The following is a 26131-nucleotide window of genomic DNA, read 5'->3' on the forward strand; positions in this document are numbered from 1 at the left end:
ATATTTCCCCTTTTCAGGGTATAACATTAGTATCACACCATGCACAGATTGGTAAAATCCATTTAATCCAAAATTATCTTATTAAAAGTGAATTCATGTCCCAATGTGTTTGAGTGTTTTTTGTATCAGACACAACAACACAATGATATGATACAGCTCCTTCTTAATCAGACCTGAATACATATTCAAAGTAAAAAGACTGAAAATATGAAAGAAAGGATAAAATATTAATGTTTTGGTCATTCAGCCAAAATACAGTCAGAGATATGGCTTTTTTCTTTTACTCTTACTTGCTATTTTCCATGCAAAGTGACGAGTAGTAGTATAAATACTACTACTAAAGTAGATAAATACAAAGACCAACATAGACAATTAATAAAAAAGATCTGAGATTTCAATGCAGTAACAATGGAAATTTAGAAAATGAGCATTTCAAGATATACAAAGGATATTTGACTGATAATATAACCAGTTGTGATTATTAAAATAGTGGGAAAAGAAATTTGCTATAACAACAGTTGGATGGAGTTTTATTATATACATCAAAGCTAAACTAATACAATCTAACAAAACAGTCCTGTAATAAATTCTAACTTCATAAAGGTGATAATGATCCATTTATATTCAAACAGCTGTGGGAAGGTCTCGAGGTCATTGTTAGGAGCTGCATGTGTTACACTGAGAGGTGTTTCTAATGTTCAGTCTGCCCTCATTAATATAAATGAGGTTTAAATGAAATGTTGTTGACCAAACTCAGTGAAAAAAAGATCCATCAATACAAACCACAGATCCATGCTGTCGTCACACTCAGTGGCTTTTGATAACGCTGCTGTACAGTGTAGACGGATCCTCCACAGCTGCCTGATGGTTTGTTCTGTGGAGGAATTAAACAGAAATTAAAATAGTTTGTTGAAAAAATGGTAAAATAGTAAAAGAGAAACCACTAAAACTCATGAAATTCCGAACAGTTTAGAATACAACAGACACATTCAACAGACACAAAACCTTCAAAGTTAATGTGTTTTTCAGCAAAGATTCTCCTGTGTGAGGAGCTGCCCACCCTGAGGAACTGGTGAATTTTGGAGTTGCATACACAACACTCTCCTCCTCGTTCCTGTGAGGCCGAGCTGGGCTGAAGTCTGAGTGGAGAAGTTCTGGCTGGGTCCTTGTGAATCGTACGCTGCTGTAGTAAAGTTCTTCTCTCTGTTGGCCACAGGGACAAGAGTACTTTTACATGTTTCATGTATTCAAACTCTTGACAAAGAAAACTCAAGTACAGCTGACAGGGACAGTTTGTTCATCCCAACATCTCAAATACATGTTTGTTAACATAAAGGTGAAAACACAAAGTGACAAAAGTTTTCTTTCTTTCTTTCTTTCTTTCTTTCTTTCTTTCTTCTTTTTCGGGCACACGAAGAATCTTGGGATACAGGAAGCCAGGAAGGATAGGAGTGGTGCATCCTCCAAAAACAGGGAAAAGAAGGGCACATTTGGAGGAACCTTCAAATTGGGACAGCATTCGCACGCTGTTTGGTTGTAGTTATTAAGTTAACTGTATATCTGTCACACCGCGGTCACTTGCCCTTCCTCTTGTGTCACCGGTCTGGCGTCTCCCCTGATCCCTGATTGTTTCCACCTGTGCTCCCTCTCCTCATGTGTATTTAGTCTTTGTCTTCCCCTGTCTGCATTGCCAGAGTATTTCGTTCGTCCTGTCGAATACATCCAGCCTTGTTCACAGCCTTGTCTTGTCCCACAGTTAAGTATTGCCAAGTTTTGTTTTCTGAAATTGTATTCCTCTGTAGAAGAGCGATTTTGAGTTGATACATTTGTGGTCAGGTTTTTGTTTGTCTAGTCAGTTAATTTCATAGCGTGTTGCTTTTCCTCCCCTTGGAGCACCTTTTGTTTGTAGAATTTTTCAGCTTAGAAAGAGTAGTTAATTTCATAGCCTGTGTGCTTTTCCTCCTTGAGAGAGTTTTATTTTGATAAATTTTCATAGATCCTATTTTTTAGATCAGAGTAGTTTCCTCTTCCTCCTACGGGAGTGCCTTTTTTTCCTTGTGTTGTCCTTGTAGTGTTGTCTTGGTCTTTTAGTGTTTCACAGCCATTCTTTTGTCACTCTGTCTTCAGAGAATCAATTCTGTAAATAAAACCTGTCATTACCGCTGCCTATCTGCATCTGAGTCCTCTTTTTGTGCCGAGCCTGACAATATCAGAGTTACAAAGACTTTAGTACCTATTTCTGAGACTGCACTGGCTATCTTTTCCCTTCTTTGAGGGTGGTGCCCCGAGGTGATCTAATGTGAATTGGATTGGTTATCAAAATTAATATTTATCCCTGACAATCATTAATTATCATTCATAGCCAAATTTAACCCAAAAGTCCGATTTATACTACATATGGTGCCCCATGTAAGACGGCGTACTCTATGATTTATAAATGTGCAATATTCATTTCAGCATAATGTTGCATTAGGCATTGCAATTCACTTAGAGAAATATTTCTTAGTTTGTGTTAATTGATTCATGTTGTAAATATTAAAATCAGATTTTTTTTATTTATTTATTTTCCCCCGTCTCCAAAAAACTGCATAGTGCCCCTTTAATTCAAAAGTTGAACCCTGTGCTGGATGCATTGTTGGACTGACAGTTCTTTAATTATTGTGGGTATTTAAACAAAAGTTCACAAGTTTTGAAGTAATTTCGGTATAAAATTCTGCCCTTCCACTGCAGCAAATCCTTCACATTATCTTAGTTCTGGTCATGAGTTGAGGTGCACACAGAAAAGTATGAGAGGGTGATAGAAGGAGAAGGAAGTGATTCATGTGGGGGAAGAAAGAAGGACAAGGTAGGATCTTTCTGTTTATACCTGTGCTCTGTTGTCTGGTCTCTCCTCAGCCTCAGACTGGTGTTGTGAAGACCTCACTCTTCTGACGAGACGATAAAAGGTCCGAACAAAGAAACAAACAAATGACTTAACTTATCACAGACATTAGAAGATAGGTTAACATTTTTTCTAGTATACATTCGTACAATACTCAAATGCACATTGAAAGAATAAATGGTAGCTGTACTCAAGCGATGCAGTGACTGCGCACTTTTTTAAAAGGCTTAACTCTGTCATTTTACAGGTGTAAGTCTTTCCTTTAAGATCTGAAGTAAATTCAATCACAGAGAAACTGAACTGCTCACCTGATGTAAAACAAAACCAGGAGGGGTATGAAGACCAGAGTAACAGCAGTGGTTGAGAGAGCAACTGATAACTTCCATGTAGCTAGAAAACAGTGACAGAGAACAAACACTGGAAGTTATAGAAATAATTGCATCGAAACTTGACCATAAGTTAGACAAAAACAAGTGAACGTGTGAGAGAGGGGTTGGTTTTGTCAAAGGTTTCAAAAATTAGAAACTAGATTTCTTAGAGAATTAGAGAATTAATAACTCACCTGCCACAACAATCAGCTGTAAGGTGGAGTTATGACGTCCTCTTCTGTTCTGGGCTTCACAGTAATAATTCCCACTGTGTTCAGCTCTGAAGTCAGTGATGGTGAAGATCTGTCCTGATGCTTTTGGTGAGTCTTCATTCTCCTTGTACCAGGTGTAATTAGCTGCTGGGTTAGCATCACTGCTACAGGTCAGAGTCACTGAACTGCCCTCCACTATCTCAGCAGAGGGACTCACTGACACAGAGGGAAGTCTTGGAGCATCTGGAGATGTATTAAGAGAAAAGGTTAAGTGTGTTACAACAATAGAATGTGTAGTATTTAAACCATAAAGTGTGAAAAGCTGTGTGTAGAACAGTTTGAATCTGATCCCAAAACAGCATAAAACTACTGGAGCTGCTCAGTGAATTACAGCACAAGAACGTAGACATGACAGTAAAATCTTCTCCTGTAAAGACTGGATAGATTTAATCTGTTATTTTCAAATGAACTGTTTCACTCACATGTCACATCAATATAGATGTGTTCAGACGTCCTCCTCCCCAGCTCATTCTCAGCTGTACAGTAATACTCTCCAGAGTCAGAGGACTGGATGGAGCTGAAGACAAGCTGTGGTTCTTTACTGAGAGGTTGAAGGTCTGGATCTCCATTCTTCTTGTACCAGGTGTAATTAGCTGCTGGGTTAGCATCACTGCTACAGGTCAGAGTCACTGAACTGCCCTCCACTATCTCAGCAGAGGGACTCACTGACACAGAGGGAAGTCTTGGAGCATCTGGAGGAGATGTGAACATGTATTAATGGAAAATGAGAACATGTTATCACAGACAATTGACTGTTGTGATTGAAATGTATCTTTCTCTGTTTCTATTGTAATTGTCTCTATTTGTCACAGTGGCTGTCTAGAGAGGTGATCATGGAGCTGTCCCTGGTCAGACTCCTCCTGGTGGAAACTGAGAGCCAATAAATATGATTTGTACTTTTTAGTTCTTTACATGTGTCTGTCTGCAATCTCTAGCCAGTGTGTATATGTGTTATTTCCTGATACAGTGGATCAAACTCACAGACTGGAGGAGAGCCGTAGTTCTCATGTCCTTTCAAAGCACAAGAGATGATGTCTCCAGGATAAACCCGGCCTTTAAAAGAAGACGTCTCCTCCCCTCTGACTTTCTGTCCGTTCTTGAACCAGACGTAGGAAAGACGACCAGCTGGACTGCAGCTGCTGTGACACTTCAGCTCTGCCTCAGCATCAGACTGGTGGACTGTTATTCTGCTCACCTGCACCTGCAGAGCTGGATATGAGAACAAGAAACGATATTATTATCACTGGTTCTAACAGAAATCACTGATAGATGTACACACACGACAACACAACAGTTACTATTCCTAGAACTAGCAGTGAACATTAGTGCCAACACAACAGTAATTATTACACAAACTCATGATGATCCATCATTTTCAACATCTTCACTGTTTCTAAATGTTCTATGTTGATGTTTTACATCAGTGTGTGTTCATCAGTACCTGTGACAGTCAGAGTTGTACCAGGTAAACTACTCCTCCACTCAAAGCTTCCTGTTGTGAATTTAAAGTGATACTGAGCTGAATCACTCTCTGTCAGGTCAGTGATTCTCAGAGTGGAGCGTCCTCTCTCTGATTCAAGGACCTGAACACGACCTGCAAACTGGGAGTCTTCACTAAGGTCCTCAGGCTGTGAAGGACTCTGCCACTGATGAGAACGTCCAGGACTGAACCAGAATTTAGATCTGATAGTTTGATAACTGCTGTAAGTGCAAGAAATGTCCACTGATGAGCCTTTGGAGGCACAGATGCTTCTGTCAGTGTAAATCACTCTGTTGCAGGTTTGACCATCAACACCTGAAAGAGAAAACAAAGTTTTGATCATTTTTAAACCAGAGTTGATGAAGAGTCACAATGAAGGTCTCCATATTAAAATACATGTAGTTATCAGACTCCATCAGATGGTGTTATGTTAGTGTAGTAAACTCACACACTGGAGGAGAGAGGAAATCCTCATGTCCTCTAACAGCACAGGAATAACTGTCTGCATAATTAAAGTAGTCTGAATAAGTAGAAGATGTTTGTGACTGAATTTTCTGTCCATTTTTGTACCAGATGTAGGAAGCACGATCAGGTAGACGACAACTGCTGTGACACTTCAGGTCTCTCCAGCCAGAATATGAGGATGTGCTCACCTTCACCTGGAGATCTGGATGTGAAGAAGCAACAAGAATGTTATTTTAGACAAACTGTCAACAAACACACACAAGACATTTATTTTATTGTTGTCTAGATGTTGAACATTTGGAAATAATTAAAATATGAATGAAAATGTTACCTTTGATCCTCAAAGTGACTCCAGGTTTACCAGTATAACTCCCACCTGTTTGGTCTGTGATGAACCTGAACTTGTAGTCAGCTGAGTCGCTCTCTCTCAGGTCTGTGATTCTCAGAGTGCAGCTCTTCTCAGAACAACTGTACTCAACACGATCTTGATAATCTGAGTCTGTTCTCAGATCAACACGTTGATTTCCACTCAGTTTAGTAAACCAGAAAGTTTCGTTAACTTCAGTATCAGCACCATCTACTCTGGATGGGTATCTGTAGGTGCAGCTTATTTCCACTGTTGATCCTTTTAAGGCACAGATCTCAGTAGAGCTGTAAGTCACTCCATAGTCATCCTGACCCTGTATCACTGTAACACAGAGAACATCAGAAAACACAGTCAGACTCATAAGAACTATCGACAGACGTCCATTTGTAGCAGTGGAGCTTCTAATTTGGCTCTTATTGACAAATTGTCTTAAACAACTTTCTCTGCCTCTTACGTTAAAAACATAACATGACATTCACATCCACCAGACCCAATAAAACATGTTCAATAGAAGTTATAAAAAGTGTACCAGTACTCCATGTTTAGGACTGATAACTGAAAATAAATAAATAAAATGTTTTGGTTCTGGGGAATGTGGCCAACTTAAAAAATCTCAAGACTTTTTTGCAGCAGGTGTCTTAACTTTCCCTTTTTTTTGTGTAGTTTCTGATGTCGCATTTAAGGATGTGTGTATACAGTAAATTAAGTTTTAATGCTATTTCTCATTTATTCAGAAGTAAACAGGAATGCCGAAGAAATCAAAGATGTGCACATCTGCAGTAAACTCTGAGAGCACTGAGGCAGGACGTCACACAGAGGGTGTCGTGCAGGAACAGCAGTGTATTCACACTTAAACACAGAGAAGTACTTAGAAGATGGGTGTGACACATGAAAAAAAGTGTCTGCTGCTTATCTTCCTGTGCTCATGTTGCTGCAGAGTGTGAATGAGAACTGAAGAGAAACGCAAGCAACACCTCCGCTTTACAAACTCATTTTAATCCCATTCGTTATACAAAAGTGTGCATTTGTGTGACTTGCTCTTGTTATTCATTTTGTGACTCTAACAATATTCAATTTCTTGTCTCATGAAAGTCATGATACCGACTCGGTTATTATATTATCGGAGCACATCATCCAGCCTCTAACACCTACAAACGCAGGCTCAAGTTGAGTTTGAAGGAAGTTTGAATGATGGAGGAAGTTCCTCAGAGTGATTCATTTTGTTAAACACATTTTCTATTCAGAGTTTTCCATTTTTAACGTACAGTATGTACTGCATCTACCTGTGCAGTTTATAAAGTTTCAGGTAGACGTGCAGAGAGATGTTTGTAAAAACCAGACCCAGCTCTGTGTTGGTTGTCCTGTAAAGACTTCAATATAACGGAAGACGAATAAATGTCTGGCGTATAAATGTAGACGTACAGTACCTTGCACAGAGAGAAGGACGACAACAAATCCACTCCCTGCTGCTGTTAAACTCATAGTTTCTTCTCACGTCTGTTAAATCAGCAGGTCAATCACATACATGAGAAGTACTGAATGTCAGTTCATTTCACCAAACACTTCTACATAAAGACGGTGGATGTGGTCACGAGAGAGGGTGTCGATCTGTGGTTGGCTCATTTGTCCTAAACACGCAGTGAGGTGTTAACTGGTGAGCTTCCTGCACACTCTCGCTCCTGCACACCACAGTTGCCCAGCCCACTGACACCAGCAGCACTTTAGGTCACCTGGCCTAAGTGGCAAGGAAGATCAGATGTAGACCTCCACATGAGTGTGTGTGAGCTAATGTTTAGACAATAAATTAGATGTGATGTGGAGCAACAATACTGAGAACCCAAACATATAACAATCAAGAGGCGAGCTTCAATAACAAACCATGATGGGCTAAAGGCCATGAGACCGGCAGCAGAGTCGGAATCCCTCGGGAAGCTGGAGACCAGGACCAGAGTCTGGTGTTTGGACAGCAGCAGGAGAGCCAAACAACTGGACACCAGAGCAGGAGGTTGGCAACAGGGCACTCGGACTGGAATCCAGAAACTGGGTACCAGGACTATGGCATGATGCAGGTCTGACTGGATGTCAGAGGAGGCTGCTGACTGATGATCTGGGAGGCCTGGCAGTGGGTCAGCAGGGGTGGAAGGGTCTGGAAAAGGTGTTGGGCAGGCTGCCAACAGACCACCAGGGGCCAGAGGGTCATTGGCTGACCCAGGAACAGGAGCAGTGTCTGCAGCAGAGACTGGGGACCTCTGGGCAGCAGATCCTCCATGGTGCAGGACAGTTGAACCTCCACAGCACTGGGCAGCAGGACTAGCAGGCTGGTGGCTAGCTGAGCCAGGAGCTGGTGCAGGTGAGAGGCTAGCAGGCCTGCAAAAGTGCAGCTTTAATAACAAAGCTGAGGTCTGAATAGAAAATCAGAAAATACAAAAAAGAAAATTCAAAAGGCAACAAACACATAATGGGCAAATCCAATGATAAGAAATGAAAAAAATACAAAAACCAAATGAAGTACAAGCCAAGAAAGTGCTGGGAACACAGGCAGGATTTAAAACTAAATGCCTAAACTTTCTGCACAATGTCGCCCTCTGTAGCACAGAGAGGGAAATGTCTCTTTGTTTTCATGACCGAATTAACTGAACAAACAAGCCGACCTTAAAGGACAACAAATTTCATACTGTTTTACTTGGTTCATATGTGGCGGACTCTGTCACATTTCTAGCTTCACACAGTGTTCTGGGACCCTATTTTCCTCAGAACAGCTAGTTTATTCACTTAAGGAAAATAATAATTTGATATATATTTATAATATAAATATTACAATTCTGTGTTAAAATTTCTTCTCCAAGACTATATAATTCCCCTTTAAATTCAGGACATTTTTAGTTGTATTGGAGTGCGTCTTTCTCCTTTCATTTCTCATCTTTAAAATGTAACTCTTATGATTTGCAAATAAAACATTATTATTTCTCAATTACAGTGGCCATGAAATATTTTGTCATTTCAGTATCACAGGAAGATGTTTAAGTATTGCCGAAATCAAAGTAAATTATCAACTTCAGAAGGAAACAAAGAAAGTCTCCTTGGTAAACAAACTATAATAGGTGAAATAAGGGTACAGAGAGTTCCACTGCAGTTTATGGAAGCCCATTCTTTGATAGGTCAATGTCATTGAAACTTCCTCTTTGCAATTTGTTTAAAAATACTCAAAAGCACATTTTATGTTCCAATTTTGTTTTTCCAAATTGACCAGAGACAGAGGTCCACACTTGGATCAGAAAAGACACTTAGTCCACTGTTAGCATCATTCACATGTATGCGTGTGTGAATGTAATTAACCTGTCACACCCAGATGTAAAGTGGATTTATAACGCCCTCTTGTATTCTGGACCTCACAGTAATAATTCCCACTGTGTTCAGCTCTGAAGTCAGTGATGTTGAAGATCTGTCCTGATGCTTTTGGTGAGTCTTCATTCTTCTTGTTCCAGGTGTATTTAGCTGCTGGGTTAGCATCACTGCTACAGGTCAGAGTCACTGAACTGCCCTCCACTATCTCAGCAGAGGGACTCACTGACACAGAGGGAAGCTTTGGAGCATCTGGAGGAGATACGGACATTTATGAATTCAATGCTAGCATGCTCTAAATGTGACATTACACGGTTAGAGAACTATTTTCTGTTAACAGTGTTCAATTGGCCAACAGCAGCTGTGACTACAGCAGTGACTTGTAACTTTTGGGAAACTTTTACTTTTGGCACAGGCAGTTCCATGAAAAATGTCAACAGTAGAGTTTTATTTGGTGTCACAGGTATGGAAAACTATTTCTAACAATGTGATGAAACAAGATCCTGTCGAGGTTGCGGGGCCAAAGTGTTCAAAGCAACGCAACACAGCTATAAATGTGTGAACCATCTGCCTCAAAAGTGTTTTGTACTCACACTGGACATCTATAAACACAGACATAGAGTTGATCTCTCCATACTGATTCTAAGACTTGCAGGAGTAGTTCTCTCTGTCCTCAGAGCTGATGGAGGAGAAATGATAGACGCCTTCTGGTCCTTGAATCAGTGTTTGGTTCTTCTTGTACCAGGTGTAATTAGCTGCTGGGTTAGCATCACTGCTACAGGTCAGAGTCACTGAACTGCCCTCCACTATCTCAGCAGAGGGACTCACTGACACAGAGGGAAGTCTCGGAGCATCTGAAGGAGATTTGTGAACAAAAATTAACTATAAAATGAAAAATGTTCCATATCAGTTTGAGAAACTCAGAGCGCTCCTCTAACATAGCAGTTAATGCTGCAATCTCACATTTCCTATTTATTTTCATCCTGCAGTTATAGCACCTCAGAATAGTAAATCATTTGCTTTCCACTACACAACAGTACTTACATACCATGGTAAAAACAACAGAAGTTACAAAGAGTTGAATGGGTTGAGACTACAGACTACATTTCATATCACCTTTTGTACGATTACGATTGTACTTTTAATTTTACATTCAGATCACTTGTGTATGTGCTGACTTCCTCATCAAGAGGAGGAGGGATTGTTTCAGCTGACAAAACTAATTTTAGCGACCGCCAAAACATTTTGCTGCCAAAACATGATGTTTTCTTAACCCCATCCATGCACTGTGTCAGTTTGTGTGCATCTGTAGCTGTTACAGTCAAATATGTTGCAGGTAAAACTCCCCTCCATTTAAAGCTTCCTGTTTTGAAATTGAAGTCATACTGGCCTGCATCACTTTCTCTCAGGTCACTGATTTGCAGATAAGAGTGTATTCCGTTAGATAGCAACTCTTCCTCGATGCTAACACAACCGTCATCCCTGTAGTCCTCAAACTTAAATTCATATTCAGCCTCGATGTCGGCTTCAAATTCATACGACCATCTGTGGCTTCGCCCAGGACTGAGCCAAAATCTTGACTCAAAGTCTTTCTCGTAAGCATTGTACAGACAATAAATGTTCACCTTGAGCCTTTGGGAGCACAAGTGCTTCTGTAGCTGTACGTCACTCTGTTGCAAGAGTCACCATACACTGCTGCTGTGAAACCCATGGTCAGCCTCCTTGACACCCATTTAAACACACCAGCTTGCTGTTTTGCAAAATGCGACAACATCCAGCAAAACTAAATATTTCAAATTGTAATGGACGATCAAAACTGAGACCAAACTGTGCAACAATTGTAAAGCTGTTTAACTTACAGAGTGACCATAGACGGCAGGCTGCTTGTTCCTCCTCATCACTTCTCAGAGGACCATCTTCTAATATAAGGCAACGCTTCCTTCCTCTGAATAAAGCGTATGATGACGAATGTTTAAAGCGTAAATGTGGGAAAAAAACAGAGAGACACTCGACTGCTGCCTCCAGCGAAACTTCCACACCATACAAACAATTGAAAATGTAAAAAAAAAACATCTGCAAAAGTGTACATTTGATACAGTTTTCCTTGTAAAAATGCTTGTTGTACATTGTACTTCTGTTATTCTGTTTTTATTTGCAGTTTGTAGCTCTGCAATTTTGTGATTTTTGTTGTTACTGTGTTTCTTTGCACAGTAATTGTACCGCAGATACATTTTGTCCACTCTGTCACCCATTTCTTTTCCTGGTAAAAGTGAAAAAGGGAGAGGAGTTGGAACAAGAGGCTGGAGGAAGGAGGGTAGAAGATTCAGAGATGTTTGTGATACATGGAAATAAAAAAAAAAGATGTGAAATACTGTTATGAAAGTGTTTGTTGGGTATTACTCTATTTATTTTTTTTATATATATATATATATATATATATATATATATATATATATATATATATATATATATATATATTTGTTTATTTATTTATTGTTGAGGTTTCTTTAGTTTGACTCCTTTGGCTAAATGTTGCACACAGATGTTGTTTTCCTCTTGACACAGCTACTGAATTCAAACCGACCAATCGCAGCGAGGGACATGCAAATCAGCGCCCACACGTCACGCCCATATTCAACAAACTACCAATGGTTGACGCGGTGGGCGGGGCCTGGACGATAACAGCGGAGGATTCAAACGGAAGATGGCTGCGGGTAAAGATGTCGATGAAAACACGCATAATAGAAGGTAAATATTATTTTCGATTACTTTGATAAATCTCGATTGTATTAACAGGTCGATAGAGTTAGCGTTAGTCACGACTGAAGCTTCATTCGACCGAATTAAAACAGGAAACATACGTTGGTGAGACTAACTGACAAGGACTGTCAGTCAGTTAGCTCAAGGAAGTCATTTAGCTAACTAACGTTAGTTAGCTGCTTTAGTTCGCTGCTGCTAACGTTAGCTAAAATCTATTGGTGTTGAGGTTGTTGCTGGCAATTTAAACGTTTATTTCGACTTAAGTCAGAATTAGTTGCGTGCAGCGGTGTTAGCTGGTGCACTTTGAGTTGGTAGCGTTGACATAGATCAGAGTTTATGTTGGCTAGTTTGTTTAAGATAGCTAACGTTCAGTTTGTGATGGAGTAACTGACTGAAAGTGACCTTAATCCACTGCCCCTTTCGTTTGTGCATACGTGTACCTTTTGTTCATTTGTGGCCATAATATCAAGAGCATCGTAACAAACACTGCCTTTGTAAGCTTCTGTCCAAGCCTTGTGGAAACGTTGGACTACTTTGTGAGGTTTTAGATTGTAACGTGTCAGATTTAACTACAGGGGTTAAATATATGACGGTTATATGACAGTTTCACACAGCACTTCATTTGTTATGCATCCGACTGTTTGCTTTCCTCTGTGGCTCCAGAAAGACATTTCCATAGTCTGAATTAAAACTGAGGAAGTCATCATGGTTAAATGAGCTTGGGACACAATAGACCTGTACAGTATGCTGCAAAAGTCTGAAAACTCATTGAAAGCTCTAATATTGTCACTTGGATCTGGAAATCTGGGGGAATCTTAAAGTAAATGAAAGTTTTGGGGGTTTAATTGTTATTCTTAATTTGGGTCTATTTGTCTGTTTTTAATTCCTCAGATGTGATGTCATCTTCTCACTGTCCTTTTTTTTTGCATTATCCTCTTTTCATTAGCTTGTATTCCTTTTACTTTTACATGTTCTGTTCTGCCCTCTGGTGTCAACTCACCTTTGACTAGACTTGTGTTTGGCTCGACTGTTGAGTGTTTATTCTGCGGTACTGTCTTCCTGAGTTTGCTGCTTTTGCTTGTTTGTCAAAGCACATTTGTAAACTCTGTTTTTAAATTATTATTATTTTTAACATTGGGGTCAACGTTTGTAAATGTGCAGTGCATGTCAATTTCAAACATTTAGCAGAAACTGGATCAGTTGTATCCAAAGCACGATCATGCAAACACAAAGTGAGCACACTGTCGGGAGATCGATATGTCAAGCTTGGCTCCCTGAGAGACAGAAAAACTTTTTCATCACAGATACAGAATTTGTTGGAGTGGTTTCAGAGGACAAGAGGCTGAACACTTGATATGGGCTGAGAAATACCAGAGTTTAACAAAGAAAAAGTCAAATTTATCAATGAATCCAAGTGGTAGATTTATGGCAGTAACAGAAGGAGATGTACAGGAGAGAGAAAGATACCACAGTGGGTGCATTTACATGGATTCTGATTATAATCTAACACAAAAACATCAATCAGACTAAACAGGACGAAACCAAACACTATTTAATTCTGTTCCAGAGGGAGAGTTTGAACCAGTATATAAAGGAAAGTTAAGACTGTGTTGCCAGCTCTGTTTACATACCCTCCAGGTGCGCATGATGTCCTTCCCCATACTACGTGAAAACTGTGTTTACAATCTCCCCGTGTCTCCTTCTCAGAGGAACAGCCTGCAGTATGGTGACCAATCATGATGAATCACCGGGGGGCTCTCGTGCTGGCCGACCGCCCGTCATCTTCAACCCAGACTTTTTTGTGGAGAAGCTCCGCCATGAGAACCCCGACATTTTCCTGGAACTTGTGCTTAGTAATATCACTCGCCTTATTGATCTCCCCGGGACTGAGTTTGCACAGCTTCTTGGTGAGGAGAGCCCCAAGACCCCAACAGGTGGAAATGGAGGCTTCTTTCGTTCTTTGAACTTCCTCAAACGCAAAGGTCAGAGGTCAACAATGTGCCATGCATTAAAAACTACAACTATTAGTAGCCACTATGTGTTTGTGTATATAAAATAGTATTTAGAGTGTTCATAAGACCACAAAAGGCAGCAAGCAGATCATCTCAGTGAACATCTGACTCTTCTTTCAGTTCTTTACAGTGGAATTAAACATCTGGTTCTAAACACACTGCAACATATGCTGCTACCTGTTCACTATGTATTTGTTTGTTTATCTCATGTACATGTGTGTTCTTTGATGAGGTCGACGAGAAGCCATCAATCAGTTATTATCATCATTTCACCCTTGTTACCCTGCTCATTACTGATGATACTTTCCTGTTGGAAGGAACAAGAGTTATTTCTTTGAGGGGTCTTCCAGTAACTCTCATCTCCTCTAATACATTCACAGATAAAGGTGTTGTGTTTGGAACCCCGCTGACAGAGAGCTGCATTGCCCAGATCTACCAGCTCATTGAGTACCTCACCAAAAGTGAGTCATCTAAATAACACACACATCCTTTTCCAATGGTCAGAGAAAACTGTGTTCTGAAAAGGGTTTGATTTTAACACAATACATGCATAATTACTTTTACACGATTAAAAGCCCCTTTAGTCCGCTGTCAGTTTTACTTCTCTCGATTTGTGTTTGAAATGGTGTTCTTGGCATGTTTTCTGTTTGGCCTTATCAGCAAGAAGAACATTTCAAGAAAGAATGAGCACACAAATAAAAAAGACCAACCAAGTTTGGAATGATCACGTTTTAAAGTTGACCTTGCCAACGTCCACCTGTTCTTGTGCACTCAGATCTGCACGTTGAGGGACTGTTCAGGGTGCCAGGAAACAGTATTCGGCAGCAGACCCTGAAGGAGCTCCTCAATAGCGGGGCCGACGTCAACCTGGAGTCTGGAGACTTTCACCCAAACGACGTCGCCACGTTACTCAAGACTTTCCTGGGAGAGCTGCCTGAGCCCCTGCTCACACACAGACACTTCCATGCACACCTTAAGATAGCTGGTATGAAAACACTGATACACTTTCTGTTCTACTTTAATGTATTGATACTTGGGTATTCTTACATGTTGTCATTGTTTGCCAGACATTTTAGTAAATCACATGCAGCATTTTTAAGAAGCACACTTTAACCCAGGAAATTCGTCAGTCAAGGTGCCAGAAATGCCAGTGATTCCGTCTTTAAATGCACTTCTCAGTACAAATGCAAGAGGCAGATTGAAATGTTTGTGTCCTTTTTTTGTAATTGTATGACATTAGGGAAAAATGCACTACTGTTTTCATAATGATTTTATTGAATCTGGTGTTGACATTCTTTCCTCCACCCTTGTTTCAGATATGACTCTGTTTGACGAACACGGCAACAAGACTGCGATACCCAACAAGGAGCGTCAGATCGAAGCCCTGCAGCTCCTCTTCCTGCTGTTACCTCAGGCCAACCGCTCACTGCTCAAACTGCTGCTGGACCTGCTCTACCACACCGCCAAGCAGCAGGACAAGAACAAGATGTCTGCCTTCAACCTGGCCCTCATGTTTGCCCCGCACGTCCTCTGGCCCAGACATGTAAGATCTGTGGTTTTAGAAATGCATAATAATGATTTATAGACTCAAGGCTTGCAAGTGATCAAAAATCGTAGATCCCAATTTTTTTTCAATGAACGTTGATGGATAATTATGGTGAACAGCACTCCCTATTATTAAAAATATATATATGCCCTTTAGTGATTTAATGATGTCGTTTCTGTCTTCTCCAGATGACCGCCAGTGACTTAAAAGACAATCTGAAGAAACTGAACAACAGCATGGCCTTTCTGATTAAACACTCGCAGAAACTCTTCAGGGTGATTACCGACCACACGCATGCAGAGAAAGCTCTCGGAACATACTATGTTACTGGTTTAATGGACAATCTGTGGATGAGTGACATGTGTGTCGTCTCTGTGTTGTTCAGGCGCCAGTATACCTGCGGGATTATGCCAGAGTGCATTTCAGTGGGAACAAGGCTCTGCAGACCAAGGTTGGTGAAAGGAGGCTACGTTAGAGCCCCATCTGTCCTGCATAAACACACCACAAAATGCTGAGCACTCTGTCCTCACTTCCCCTCCTGTTACAAGATAGCCTTGTTTCTATTAATTTATTTCCTTCCTTTTCTCTAAACAAATTCATCTTTTAGGGGAATATGAACATTGTAAATGCACTGTAATTATCCAAGGCTGTGAACTGACTTGCAAACGGCCCTATTGCTTTTTCACACATGTAAAATAGCTTCCATTGAAAGTACACTGACTTGCCCTCTCCTCACTCAGGATGACCTGGAGCTGTTGGCAGCGAGCAGCTCCCCTGCCCAGCGCAGAGTGTTGCCCCTGAAGAGGGCAGCTCCTCTGGGCCAAAGCTCTCAGGAGCAGTGCCAGTCACCAGCTCAACAATACACGGAGGAGGCTCTGAAGGAGCTCTTCAGACATGTTCATCAAAACATGCCGGACTCTGCCAAGAAGAAGAAACTCGTCCGACAGGTTCACTTCTGAGTTTTTTTGTACTATCCTACAGTTCAGTAGACTCAGCTGAAAATGTAGAAATGTAGAAACTAAGCTTCGTCTGCTGTTGAACTTCTCAAATGCCAGTTTGTGCCTTTTTTAAATATGGTTCTCTCTTTCTCTCTACAGTTGGTCAAACAGACAACCTCAGGGACGCCTACCAGCGAGCACCACCAGGCCCACCCAGCTCCCAGCAAGAAACATCCTCGTTCTCGCTCCTTTGGTGGTCTCATCAAGGTGCGAAAAGCCGCTCAGTCTGTTATTTTACTTAAACTTGTCACCTAAAAATTACATAGCGTGTATCCTCTTAGCCAAAGTAACCCTTTTAAAACTTGCTCTGGTAACAGCGTAAAGCTCGTGGTGAACAGCTGACGGCAGAGAAGCGGGTTAGACACATCTCCCCTGACAGTCTGACCAGGGCTGGAAGAAAACCTGGAAAAGAGAACGTCATCCTGCAAGCAGTGAGTCTTTGTCTTCTTTACCACAGTTAGCTTAACAATGTCTATTATCAATTTCTAATACTTATATTTTTATTTGTATTTCTCTCAATAGTGTCTACGCATGTTTGGCTTTGTATTATCTTGATTATCTTATTTGAATCATGATTAAAGGGGAACTCTCGCCAAAATGCAGCCTAGGCTTTTTTTGTCAATGTACCCGAGTCAAACTTTTGTGTAAAAACATAATTACGATGAAAGCACCGTATTTTTTTATTTTCGGGTCAAAATAATTTTCAATGGGAGTACTAGGGGCAAATGCTCTGTTAGCATCAAAAAATCTCTAACACACTAAAAAGTCTCGACACAACATGAAACTTTGCTGGTAGTATCACCAGGGTCTCTACACATGAACACGAGCATTGAGAACATTATGTGTGTACACAGAGTTTACTAAAAGAAAGTTTTTGAACAACTCACGTAACCAGTTGTTTCTTCCGCTCGCCGCCATCCTGCCAGTCGAGAAGTGTCGATCACATTCACAAATACAGCCTAGGTTGCATTTTGGCGAGAGTTTCACTTTAACTTTTGACTCATGTCTGCAACAAACCTCTCTGGTGACCCAAAAGTGTCTATCACACAATTATAATGCAACTTTGGTGTGTGTGTGTGTGTGTGTGTGTGTGTGTTTACAGGTGAACAGCCCATTAAATAATCCTATGTTGGGGAAGGAGGGGCTGGTAGTAAAAAACCCAGACTTTACTTTCAATAAGAACAAAGCACTGAAGGTTTCAAAGGTATGACACAAGGTATTTCCCTGCTCTTACTCATCTAACACCAGAAAAATCACTGTCCAGATACTTTACATTTAGTGGCCTTTCGTAACAACAAATGTGTGAGAAGATGTTTTCCACCCTGTAGTATTGCCTCTTGCATGCAGCTCTTCATCTAACAGCTCATCCAACAGCTCCCTGACATATTTCAAACTGATCTGTTGCTCATGAAAATGTCCCATGTAAATATCTGTCCTTGTATTCATGGCCTCACATTGTGTCCTCCCTCCCTCAGTCAACTTAAATGGTAAAATATGGGTTGAGAAAACATTTTCCTGCTAGTGATTGTTGTTTATGTTACTTTAAGTGTGCCTTTTTTCCATCCTTCCATCCTCCCACCTCCCTTTCCTCCCTTCATTCATCTCTCAGCAGGACTCTCCCTCTGTGGCCAGGATGTGTTTCTCTCCTGCTCAGGAGATCTCACTGTAAAACCTGACGCCTCCTCCTCGTCACGGACAGGACTTGGGCAGTATCAGTGTTACTATTCCTGTTGTTTGTCATCATATTTTTATCGTAGTTGGTCTGTTTTAACTGTGACTAATATATTGCAGCTTTTAGTCTTGGCCAGAATAGCCAAACCAAATCCAGGAACTCTTCCTCCCTTGTAATATGACTGGGATATCATCATGATGATCGCAGTGTGTGACATCTCATAATTTGTTTTTGCTTCTGGATGTGTGTTTGTTGTTGTGATGTGTGAATGTTTCAAATTTCTCCAGCTCTGATTATCAATAATTAAACCTAGAACGTTGGATAGAAAGTAAATTTTTAGCTTATTGATAAACAATGTATGAAAATATTGGATCACTGATCAGCCTTTTGCTTTTAATTGAACTAAAGGCTTTTGGTTTGTGGGTCTGTAGGACCAGATAAAGTCTGTAGCTGCTGCTGTGAGTGTGCAAATCTTATTTCTTGATTGTTTTTATAACACATGATGACACAGTTTCAATAGCCTTTGGATTGACTCTTTATTTCAAGGCACGTGAAACATTTTTCTTTGGTCATCTTCTCTCTTTTTTTAGATTGTGCTTAACTATTCACCCTGAGTGTGACTCATTTAAACAATAATCAGTTCCTAGCTTTGGTTTGGCTTTGCTGGCTCAGACCTGCATGTGCCAGTTATTATCACTTAAGTTGTTTTTTTAGCTACTGTAACAGAATCTATGACCACTAGCAAACTGAGTGTACAGTCTGTTGTAGAGTGTAGAATATTTATACATGTTGTACAGTCTGTGTGTGTATGTGTGTGTTAAGACTTATTGCGAACTGATGTTTGGTTTTGGTACTTTATGTTGTCTCTCTTTAATAGCTGCTGATGCAGAATCAGTGTTGTCACTTTATTTTTCAAATGTTTCAGGATTGAAACTCGATCAATCACATTTACTACGCTCACAAACTTGTCCATTGTGAAATCTGTGACTGGGATTCAAGTTTGTGACTTTCTTTGATACAAATTTTTAAATTTTGAGAATGTCTCCTGGAACTTCAGATATTTTTTTAAACATTTTATTTTTTGTTTTTCTTCAGCTGGAAGTTTTGTTTTACTTATGAAAGTGTTTGAGGGATTTGTTACGTGGAAGGTTTAAATGAAAGTCGAAAGTGTGTTTTGTATATATTGACACTGGTCAAAATGAGCAGCAATCTGTTAGTCATCTCTTCTTAAAGGAACAAGTCACCCAATAATGGAGATTCGGTCATTATCTACTCACCTGATGCTGATGCAAAATTGGGTCAAGTTTTGTAATCCACAAAACATTTCTGTATTGCTTGAACTAAAACATCCAAAAGCAACCATCAAGAACAACCATACGGCTCGTCCGATCCAGGTCTTCAGAGGCCCTGAGATCCCAAATTGAATTATGTTAATGTTATTTACATCATCTGTTTTTTTATTTAGATGAAATCCACGCTGTAGCTGTTAAACTGAGCTGGTTTGCCTGCACCCTGCTTACATGTAAATAACTTCTTTTCAAATCAGTTTAGCAATGTTAGAGCTTCTGGAGACTCAGATTACAGACGAGCTGTTTAGAACCATCTGATGTTGTCCATGTTCTTTCAAAACAAGTCTCTAGCTGCTTCAGTTGTATGGGAGAATGCTATTATGCTGTTGGACTGAAGCTGCAGAAATGTTTTGTGGACTACAAAACTTCACCTGACTTTCCATCAGCATGGGTGCGAGTTCATAATGACAGAATGTTCATGTATGTGTGTGTGCTCCAGTACTGAGGAGAAGCATGTTAAGAAGAGGCCACGCTCTTTAGATGAGTCTGAGTGAAGCAAGAAAGGAACTTGACATGTTTGGACAGCTTCAACAGTTTGTGTCTCAGCAAAAACTGTTTTTGGTTTATAATGGTTTATGATCAAACATGAGTCTGTTACAGTCATTAATATTGCATTTAAGAATACCTTCCCCAAATATTTAAACAGATAAGTTTAAAATGACAGTATTTTTAAGGTTGTGTGTGAGGAGAGGGACATTAAGCAGTTTTCAACCGACACATAACATAAAGAAGTTGGATCTGTGTTTGAAGGAAGTGAAAAGTGCAACTCTATCTCCCTTTTTATATATTTGTGCAGCTCTCAGTTCCTTCAGCTTTACTTTTCATGGCTCGACTTAACCGACGTCTGCTCAATTTGTTGTGTTGCAAGTAAAGATGCAGCAATACCAGTTTCATATTTTCAGCACTGGCAGCTTAATTAGTTTTCACTAAAAGTTCAGGCCTTGATGGAGAAATTGCTCCTCTGTCGGGAGAACAGGAGTTCAGCTGCAGAGTTGGTGGTGATCCACCACCAGCTCTGAGACATCTCCGCCTGAACCTCAACTGTATGCAGTTTTTGTAGAATTTGGAGAAATTCTTCACATTTGGCTTTTATAGACGATGTCTAACATATGTCTCTGTGTTGAAACTGTTATTGGTGCATCCTGTTTTGAAGGTGTTGTGGAAGTTGTAATGATGGGTTTGTTGAAGGTGATTGAGGTGTTGAATATGATGACCTGTAAGGTGTAGATGGACACTAAACCTCCTCTCGTTTACTGAGTATCGTACATACGGTCTGTGCAGGACTTTTTTACATTTTTTTTAAAATAATAATACTGACTTAATTCATCTCGGTATCCTTTTGAAACCAGATTTGGGATTTCTTCCTGTTGTTTCTTCATCTTTGTCAGCTCTCCGTAGACTGCAGCATTACAAGCCGGTTTTATTGGAGAGCTAGATTGGATTGTTTTTATATATCGCAGATTGGGAGACTATTTTTCTCTTTGTGGTAGAAATCTATGAGCCAGAATTTAAGGTACATTCTTTTCCCTTTTTTTATTTTGAACGTTTACTTTTTTTGTCCTCAAGACAAGAGCAGTTGCATTGTTTGTAATGTGAATTATTGTTTTATATGTGGACACAGAAAGCCCTTCAGAGCCGTTTTGTTTTAAGTCTGTCTATTTTTTTCCCCTTTTTTTATATAAATGTGAAACTGATGTACTTCAAACTCACTGATGAGTTCTCCTGTACACTGTGAGAACAACGGCATTACAGATCATAGTTGGAGGATTTTGAGTCCGTTTTAGACGTTAGCTGAATGGTTAGTTGCACCTTATTCCTTTTGTTAATGAGGGTCAATGAAAAGTGATAAACATCATGTTATCAGGACAAAGATTATCTTCTCATGTGTTCACAACAATCACAACTCTTCCAGTGTTGCCATGAATTCATCTGTGACCGTTGTACCTTCTGGTTTGAACTGTGGTAACCTTTGTTTTTTTTGTATTTTAGTGTAAAATAAGTTAACCCTGTACATTGGATTCCTTGGCGAACTGCTTTGGATTAAAACTTTTTATGTTTCCTCTTAAAGTTTGTTGTTATGTTTGAATTAATTTGTCTTTGTTTTCTGTTGTATTTGTGAATTTTATGCTGTAGTAGGCAGTCAGTATGAAGACTTTTATTTTAAAGACTTTTCATCTTCATGGTGCTTCTTTTGCCCACTAGAGGGCGCTGTCAGATAAAGTGGAGGTCTGGTGAAAATATTACAAGTTTGTGTCTTTAGTTTGTTAACTATACAACTACTATAATAGTTTTTGTGTCATAAAAGCCCTCATGAGCAATACCTGTTTTTATCTAACTCAAAATGTATCTTTGCATTTCATGATTGTGATTATATGTAATTTAAGTAACATCAAGTGTGAAGTGTGAACATTTTTTAATAAGACTCTTCCTGGTTTTCAAATTCCACGAACAAGATGTATTCCATTATTTATCATGTTGTTGAATCTTTAAGATCACTCTGTGTATCTGAAAATAAGACGGCCACAGTGAAATGCAGATGAATCTTTGCTATTGTTGTGATGTTACAATGGAGTTTTAATCAAGATGTATTCTTACAGTAATGGTAATGTTATATCGATACCCATCAAGAAACTCTGTGTCCCCTTTCCAGGAAGGTCAGAGGTCAGGCTCAGCCAGTGAGGTGTCCCAGGAGCTGGTAGGGATTCAGCAGTTCAGAGTGATTCTCCTGCCTGAGAGATGATCCGTATTCTCTTTAAACTAAACTTATTTTTGGGAGCAAAGCAAACCAAACAGGGATGCACAATTTGGGATTTTTTTCAGCCAATACGATAAGCGATAATTTCTTGCTTCTTACTGCCGATAATCAATAATCACAACATCCTCTAGTTTATTCAGCCCTGACTGTAAAACAGCTGAGATATATCAGGTAAAGATGGTTGATTTATTACTCACAGCTCTAAAATGATTTATTGTGTTCAGCTCAGACTTATTCCCTCGTCTCCGAACACAATTGCAACACATAATGCCAGATTCGGTTGCGTTGTCGTCTTCTGAACTTGAAAGACAACACCCACTCTGGTGACGACACATGCGGCTCTACAGGGGTTCAGCAGCTCTATTGCTGTGTCTCAATTTAGGGTCTGCATCCTTCAAAAGAACCGGCCTCTGCAGTCTTCGAAGGCGTCCTCAGCTGTTGTTAAATGAGACGGTCTAGCCTTTGGAGCATTTCCTTATTGCGTCACCAGATGTTTTACCCTTACATCACGATTTCTGCCACCCAGGCCCGCAAAAGGGACGATCTTCGCCACGCAATGTCGCCACTTTCTCTCTGTTTTTCTTCTTTTTCGGGCCCGCAAAGAATCTTGGGATATGTGAGGCCGCGAAGGATAGTAGCGGTGCATCCTCCAAAAACAGGGAAAAGAAGGAGCATTTGGAGGAGCTTTCGATTTGGGACAGCCTTCACATGGCGTTGTGACGTCATTGGCCTTCAAATGCTCCTCTGAAGGATGCAGACCCTGAATTGAGACACAGCAAATGTCATTGTCGTTGTTCTTCTTCTGTGTTTATTGGCTGTTGGCAGACCAACTTTAAAGGTGCATACCGCCATGTAATGTGTGAAAATGCTGCACTAGTTGTAGCATGCATCCCTGAAACCAGTTGCTTGCTAAAACGCGGCCTTTACCAAAACGAGAAGTGAGTTTACTGAGATAAAGAACCTGCACCAACCCTCAGTGACGAGATCAGTGAAGCATAGTTTTAATACGATGAGCGTTTACCTATATTTAAATATAGCTGTATGCTTTGACAGGAAATCTGATTTGACAGGCTCCTTAATTAGAGCTGGGCATTAGGTGTCCCCTGCAGTGAAACTGTTGAAAGGCTTTTTATTCAGGTCAAGTCTACTGCTTAATAAAAACATACAAATTCATGATTTGAAATGGCTTCATAAAACAGCAACAGTACAACAAATGGATATTAACCTCTCTGTATTCCCGCAGTATTCCAGGGTATTTAAACCTTGAATTTTCTAGACCTGAAGAGGGAAGCAGCTGCAGTTGAGGAATAGGCTACAGTGACGAAGTGGAGCTTCAGTCCGAGAAACCTAACTGCCACAAGAGGGAGACAAAAGGTCTTCACTCCAGCTTTTATTTTGTCTTTAGACAAATTGATTAATTGATCGATGGTTTTAGCTGTTTAAATGTTTGTCGTCTGCTAAAACATGAAACATTATCTGACATTGTAGTACTTTCTCTCACACCTGCACTGCAAACAGTCGGAAATGGGAATAAATTGTTTGAATGTAAACTTGTATCTTAGCAGTCACATCAGTTGGCTTAATTGATCAAATCAACCACTTTGCATATTTATCAGCTAGGCTAATTTTATGATTAGAGAACTGCTCTTGTGTGAGAGTCATTAGGTGTTTTTGTGATAATGATATTAATTCAGAAGGTTTTGTGAGTTGACGCGTTAGAAACAAAAGCATCTGCTCCGTCCTTCCAGAAATCAATTCAGACGCGTCTGGAGCAAACACACCCCCCCACCACCCACCCGTTTCTCAGAAAAAACCTATTAAGGCCCCAGCAATAAGGGGGTCCACCCCCCTGGAGATGTCAACATCTCGTCCCTCCCTTTGTTGCAGATTATCGCTGAATGAGTCATTCAATTCAGCCGCAGACGGGCGCTGCCTGTGGCCAATTTGTTTTCCATTACTTCTGAAGAGCGGCTGGTTAAATTAACCCGTCATACTGAGTCTGCAGGGAGAAGACAAAGTGAGGCCACGAGCAATAATCACTCATGTATGGTGGTAAATAAAAAGCTGGGTAAACTGAGCCCTCCAGTCGCTGGTCGTCAGACTGCAAACAAACGCTAAATCTAATCTCTTATTCAGAGGAAATGTAATTATAATCCTCAGACATAACCCCGGGATATATCAAACAAATCACTGATGATGTAGTGATGAATATGAAAACGGATGCAAGCAAAGCAAAAACATTAAAGAAAAAGAGTCCGTTATTATTATTTTTGCCTTTCCCTCCAATGTCTGAGACCTTTATGAACCCACTTAATCCATCATACAGTTCATCTTCTGAGAGGTTAGTTGATTAATAAAACAAAACATCTAAATATTTGCAGGATTCAGCTTCTCAAATCAGATCATTTGCTTCTTTTAGTTTTACATTGTAAAATTGAATATCTTTTTTTTTGTTTGGACAAAATGACAATTGGCTTGAACTTCAAATAGGAAAGTAGATTTTAACTTATATCTGGCAATTAACAACTCCACCATTAATGGGTTGATTGAGGAACATCCCCACAGATTAATTGGTAATGAAAAATGTTTCAGTTGCAGCACAACAGTTTTTCGTTTTTATCCCCAAAAATGTTGTAAACTGTTTTGTGGGGCTGCACAATTAATGGGAGTATTATTCAAATGGCCTGTGCTGCAGTACTGCAGTGCAGCAGAGATGTGCTGGGTACAAATCTTTTTCTCCACATGTTCGTTTGGTACAAACGCCAACAATTGTCACCATTTTATTATTGTTTTCAGTGAAAATGAGCACTGTGATGCAAAAATGAGCATTCCCACCAATCTGAATATCACAATCACAGTATATAATTATTATTATTGTTTTTTTTTCATGTGTTGTAGCCCTTCTGTTTTGGTGCTAGATTTATGTTTCCTTGGCTTTACACTTTATCCGGATTTTCTTCTCTCTGTTCCTTTGGTAATATGGCAATCACAGAAAGCTCAAACCAGCGTTTCTCTGGAGATTAAAAAAAAAAAAAAACTCAGCCAGGCTCCATTTGAATTTCAGAGCCTTGCCAGTGAATTCATAATAGACTTCTGAGTAAGCTCTCTGGCAGCTTATGGCATTCCAGTTATGCCAGTCTCACAAAAAAAAAAAAAAAAAAACCTCCCTCCCCAACTAAGCCAAGTTCCTGCAGCCCGGTGTGCTGCTTTGGCACTGAGCTGTGGCAAGAAAATATGATCCCATTTAACACCGAGCAGAACTCCCTCGCTGCTTCCTTTTATTTCACATTTAATGTTTCGCTCCACAAATTGTTTCTGTCTTCGCATTTTCACTGGAGCTCCCCGGTCGGATGCTTCAGGGTGATCACGATTTCCTCTCCTCTCCTCTCCTCTCCTCTCCTCTCCTCTCCTCCTTCTCTCTCTCAATTCTCTCTCTCTTCTCATGTCCATGCAGCCTTGGGGTCTTTTCTTCCCCCAGGGGAGGAGAGCGCATGTGGGCGAGGGAGATAGACAGATAAAGGGAGAGGGGAAGAGAGAGAGAGAAAAAGGCTGCCGTCACTGGAGGTGGCGGCTCCTGCTACCGCTGTCACTGAATAGATGTGAGTTCACTCCGGGTGCTGCTGTGTGTGTGTGTGCGTGCGTGTGTGTGTGTGTGTGTGTGTACATGTATGTGTGTGACTGGGGGGTGGCGTGGGAGGAGTCTCTGTGCTGTTATTTGTAAAGGCTTTTGATAGATGATTGCTCTGTGTGTGTGTGTGTGTGTGTGTGTGTGTGTGTGTGTGAGATAGAGGGAGTGAGGGAGTCCCCCCCTTTCTTTTTTTTTTTCTAGCGGCTCACTGTTCAGTGCACAATGACTCAATGAAA

General features: G+C 40.3%; 1 protein-coding gene and 2 long non-coding RNA genes across 11 annotated transcripts; 1 reads left to right on the plus strand and 2 right to left on the minus strand.

Moving 5' to 3' along the window:
- Positions 1 to 365: 365 nt before the first annotated feature.
- On the minus strand, positions 366 to 3605 carry LOC115587901 (uncharacterized). The gene is made up of 5 exons (XR_003985223.1): positions 3444 to 3605; positions 3190 to 3271; positions 2867 to 2927; positions 1061 to 1203; positions 366 to 874 (listed from the first exon to the last, which is right to left on the minus strand). It is a non-coding gene; the product is annotated as an uncharacterized LOC115587901 (long non-coding RNA).
- Positions 3606 to 4153: 548 nt separating this feature from the next.
- Positions 4154 to 5096, minus strand: LOC115587882 (uncharacterized). The gene is made up of 3 exons (XR_003985211.1): positions 4963 to 5096; positions 4503 to 4730; positions 4154 to 4213 (listed from the first exon to the last, which is right to left on the minus strand). It is a non-coding gene; the product is annotated as an uncharacterized LOC115587882 (long non-coding RNA).
- Positions 5097 to 11796: 6700 nt separating this feature from the next.
- Positions 11797 to 26079, plus strand: arhgap19 (Rho GTPase activating protein 19). Of its 9 annotated transcripts, none has more exons than XR_003984999.1 (13): positions 11797 to 11923; positions 13643 to 13917; positions 14328 to 14408; positions 14723 to 14932; positions 15264 to 15490; positions 15682 to 15768; positions 15879 to 15944; positions 16234 to 16440; positions 16591 to 16698; positions 16809 to 16922; positions 17594 to 17707; positions 22163 to 22207; positions 23511 to 23823. XR_003984999.1 is itself a non-coding variant. In XM_030426981.1 (13 exons), the coding sequence occupies exons 1-13, from the start codon at positions 11880 to 11882 to the stop codon at positions 26062 to 26064; spliced, it is 1575 nt and encodes a 524-aa protein (XP_030282841.1). In that variant the 5' UTR covers positions 11797 to 11879; the 3' UTR covers positions 26065 to 26079. The 9 variants fall into 9 exon arrangements, 8 of the variants coding, with proteins under 8 accessions (XP_030282841.1, XP_030282824.1, XP_030282859.1 ...); XM_030426981.1 differs by lacking the exon at positions 23511 to 23823 and adding an exon at positions 26056 to 26079 and having other exon boundaries at positions 17594 to 17695; XM_030426964.1 differs by having other exon boundaries at positions 17594 to 17695.
- The last annotated feature ends 52 nt before the right edge of the window (positions 26080 to 26131 follow it).

The sequence above is a fragment of the Sparus aurata genome, chromosome 1, assembly GCF_900880675.1.
Source record: "Sparus aurata chromosome 1, fSpaAur1.1, whole genome shotgun sequence".
Taxonomy (NCBI): domain Eukaryota; kingdom Metazoa; phylum Chordata; class Actinopteri; order Spariformes; family Sparidae; genus Sparus; species Sparus aurata.

Coding starts and splice junctions, on each gene's coding strand:
- arhgap19 (XM_030426959.1), top strand. CDS start 11,880: ATGGCTGCGGGTAAAGATGTCGATGAAAACACGCATAATAGAAG. Junction 13,918..14,327: donor GAACTTCCTCAAACGCAAAG/GTCAGAGGTCAA, acceptor ATACATTCACAG/ATAAAGGTGTTGTGTTTGGA. Junction 15,491..15,681: donor ACGTCCTCTGGCCCAGACAT/GTAAGATCTGTG, acceptor TGTCTTCTCCAG/ATGACCGCCAGTGACTTAAA.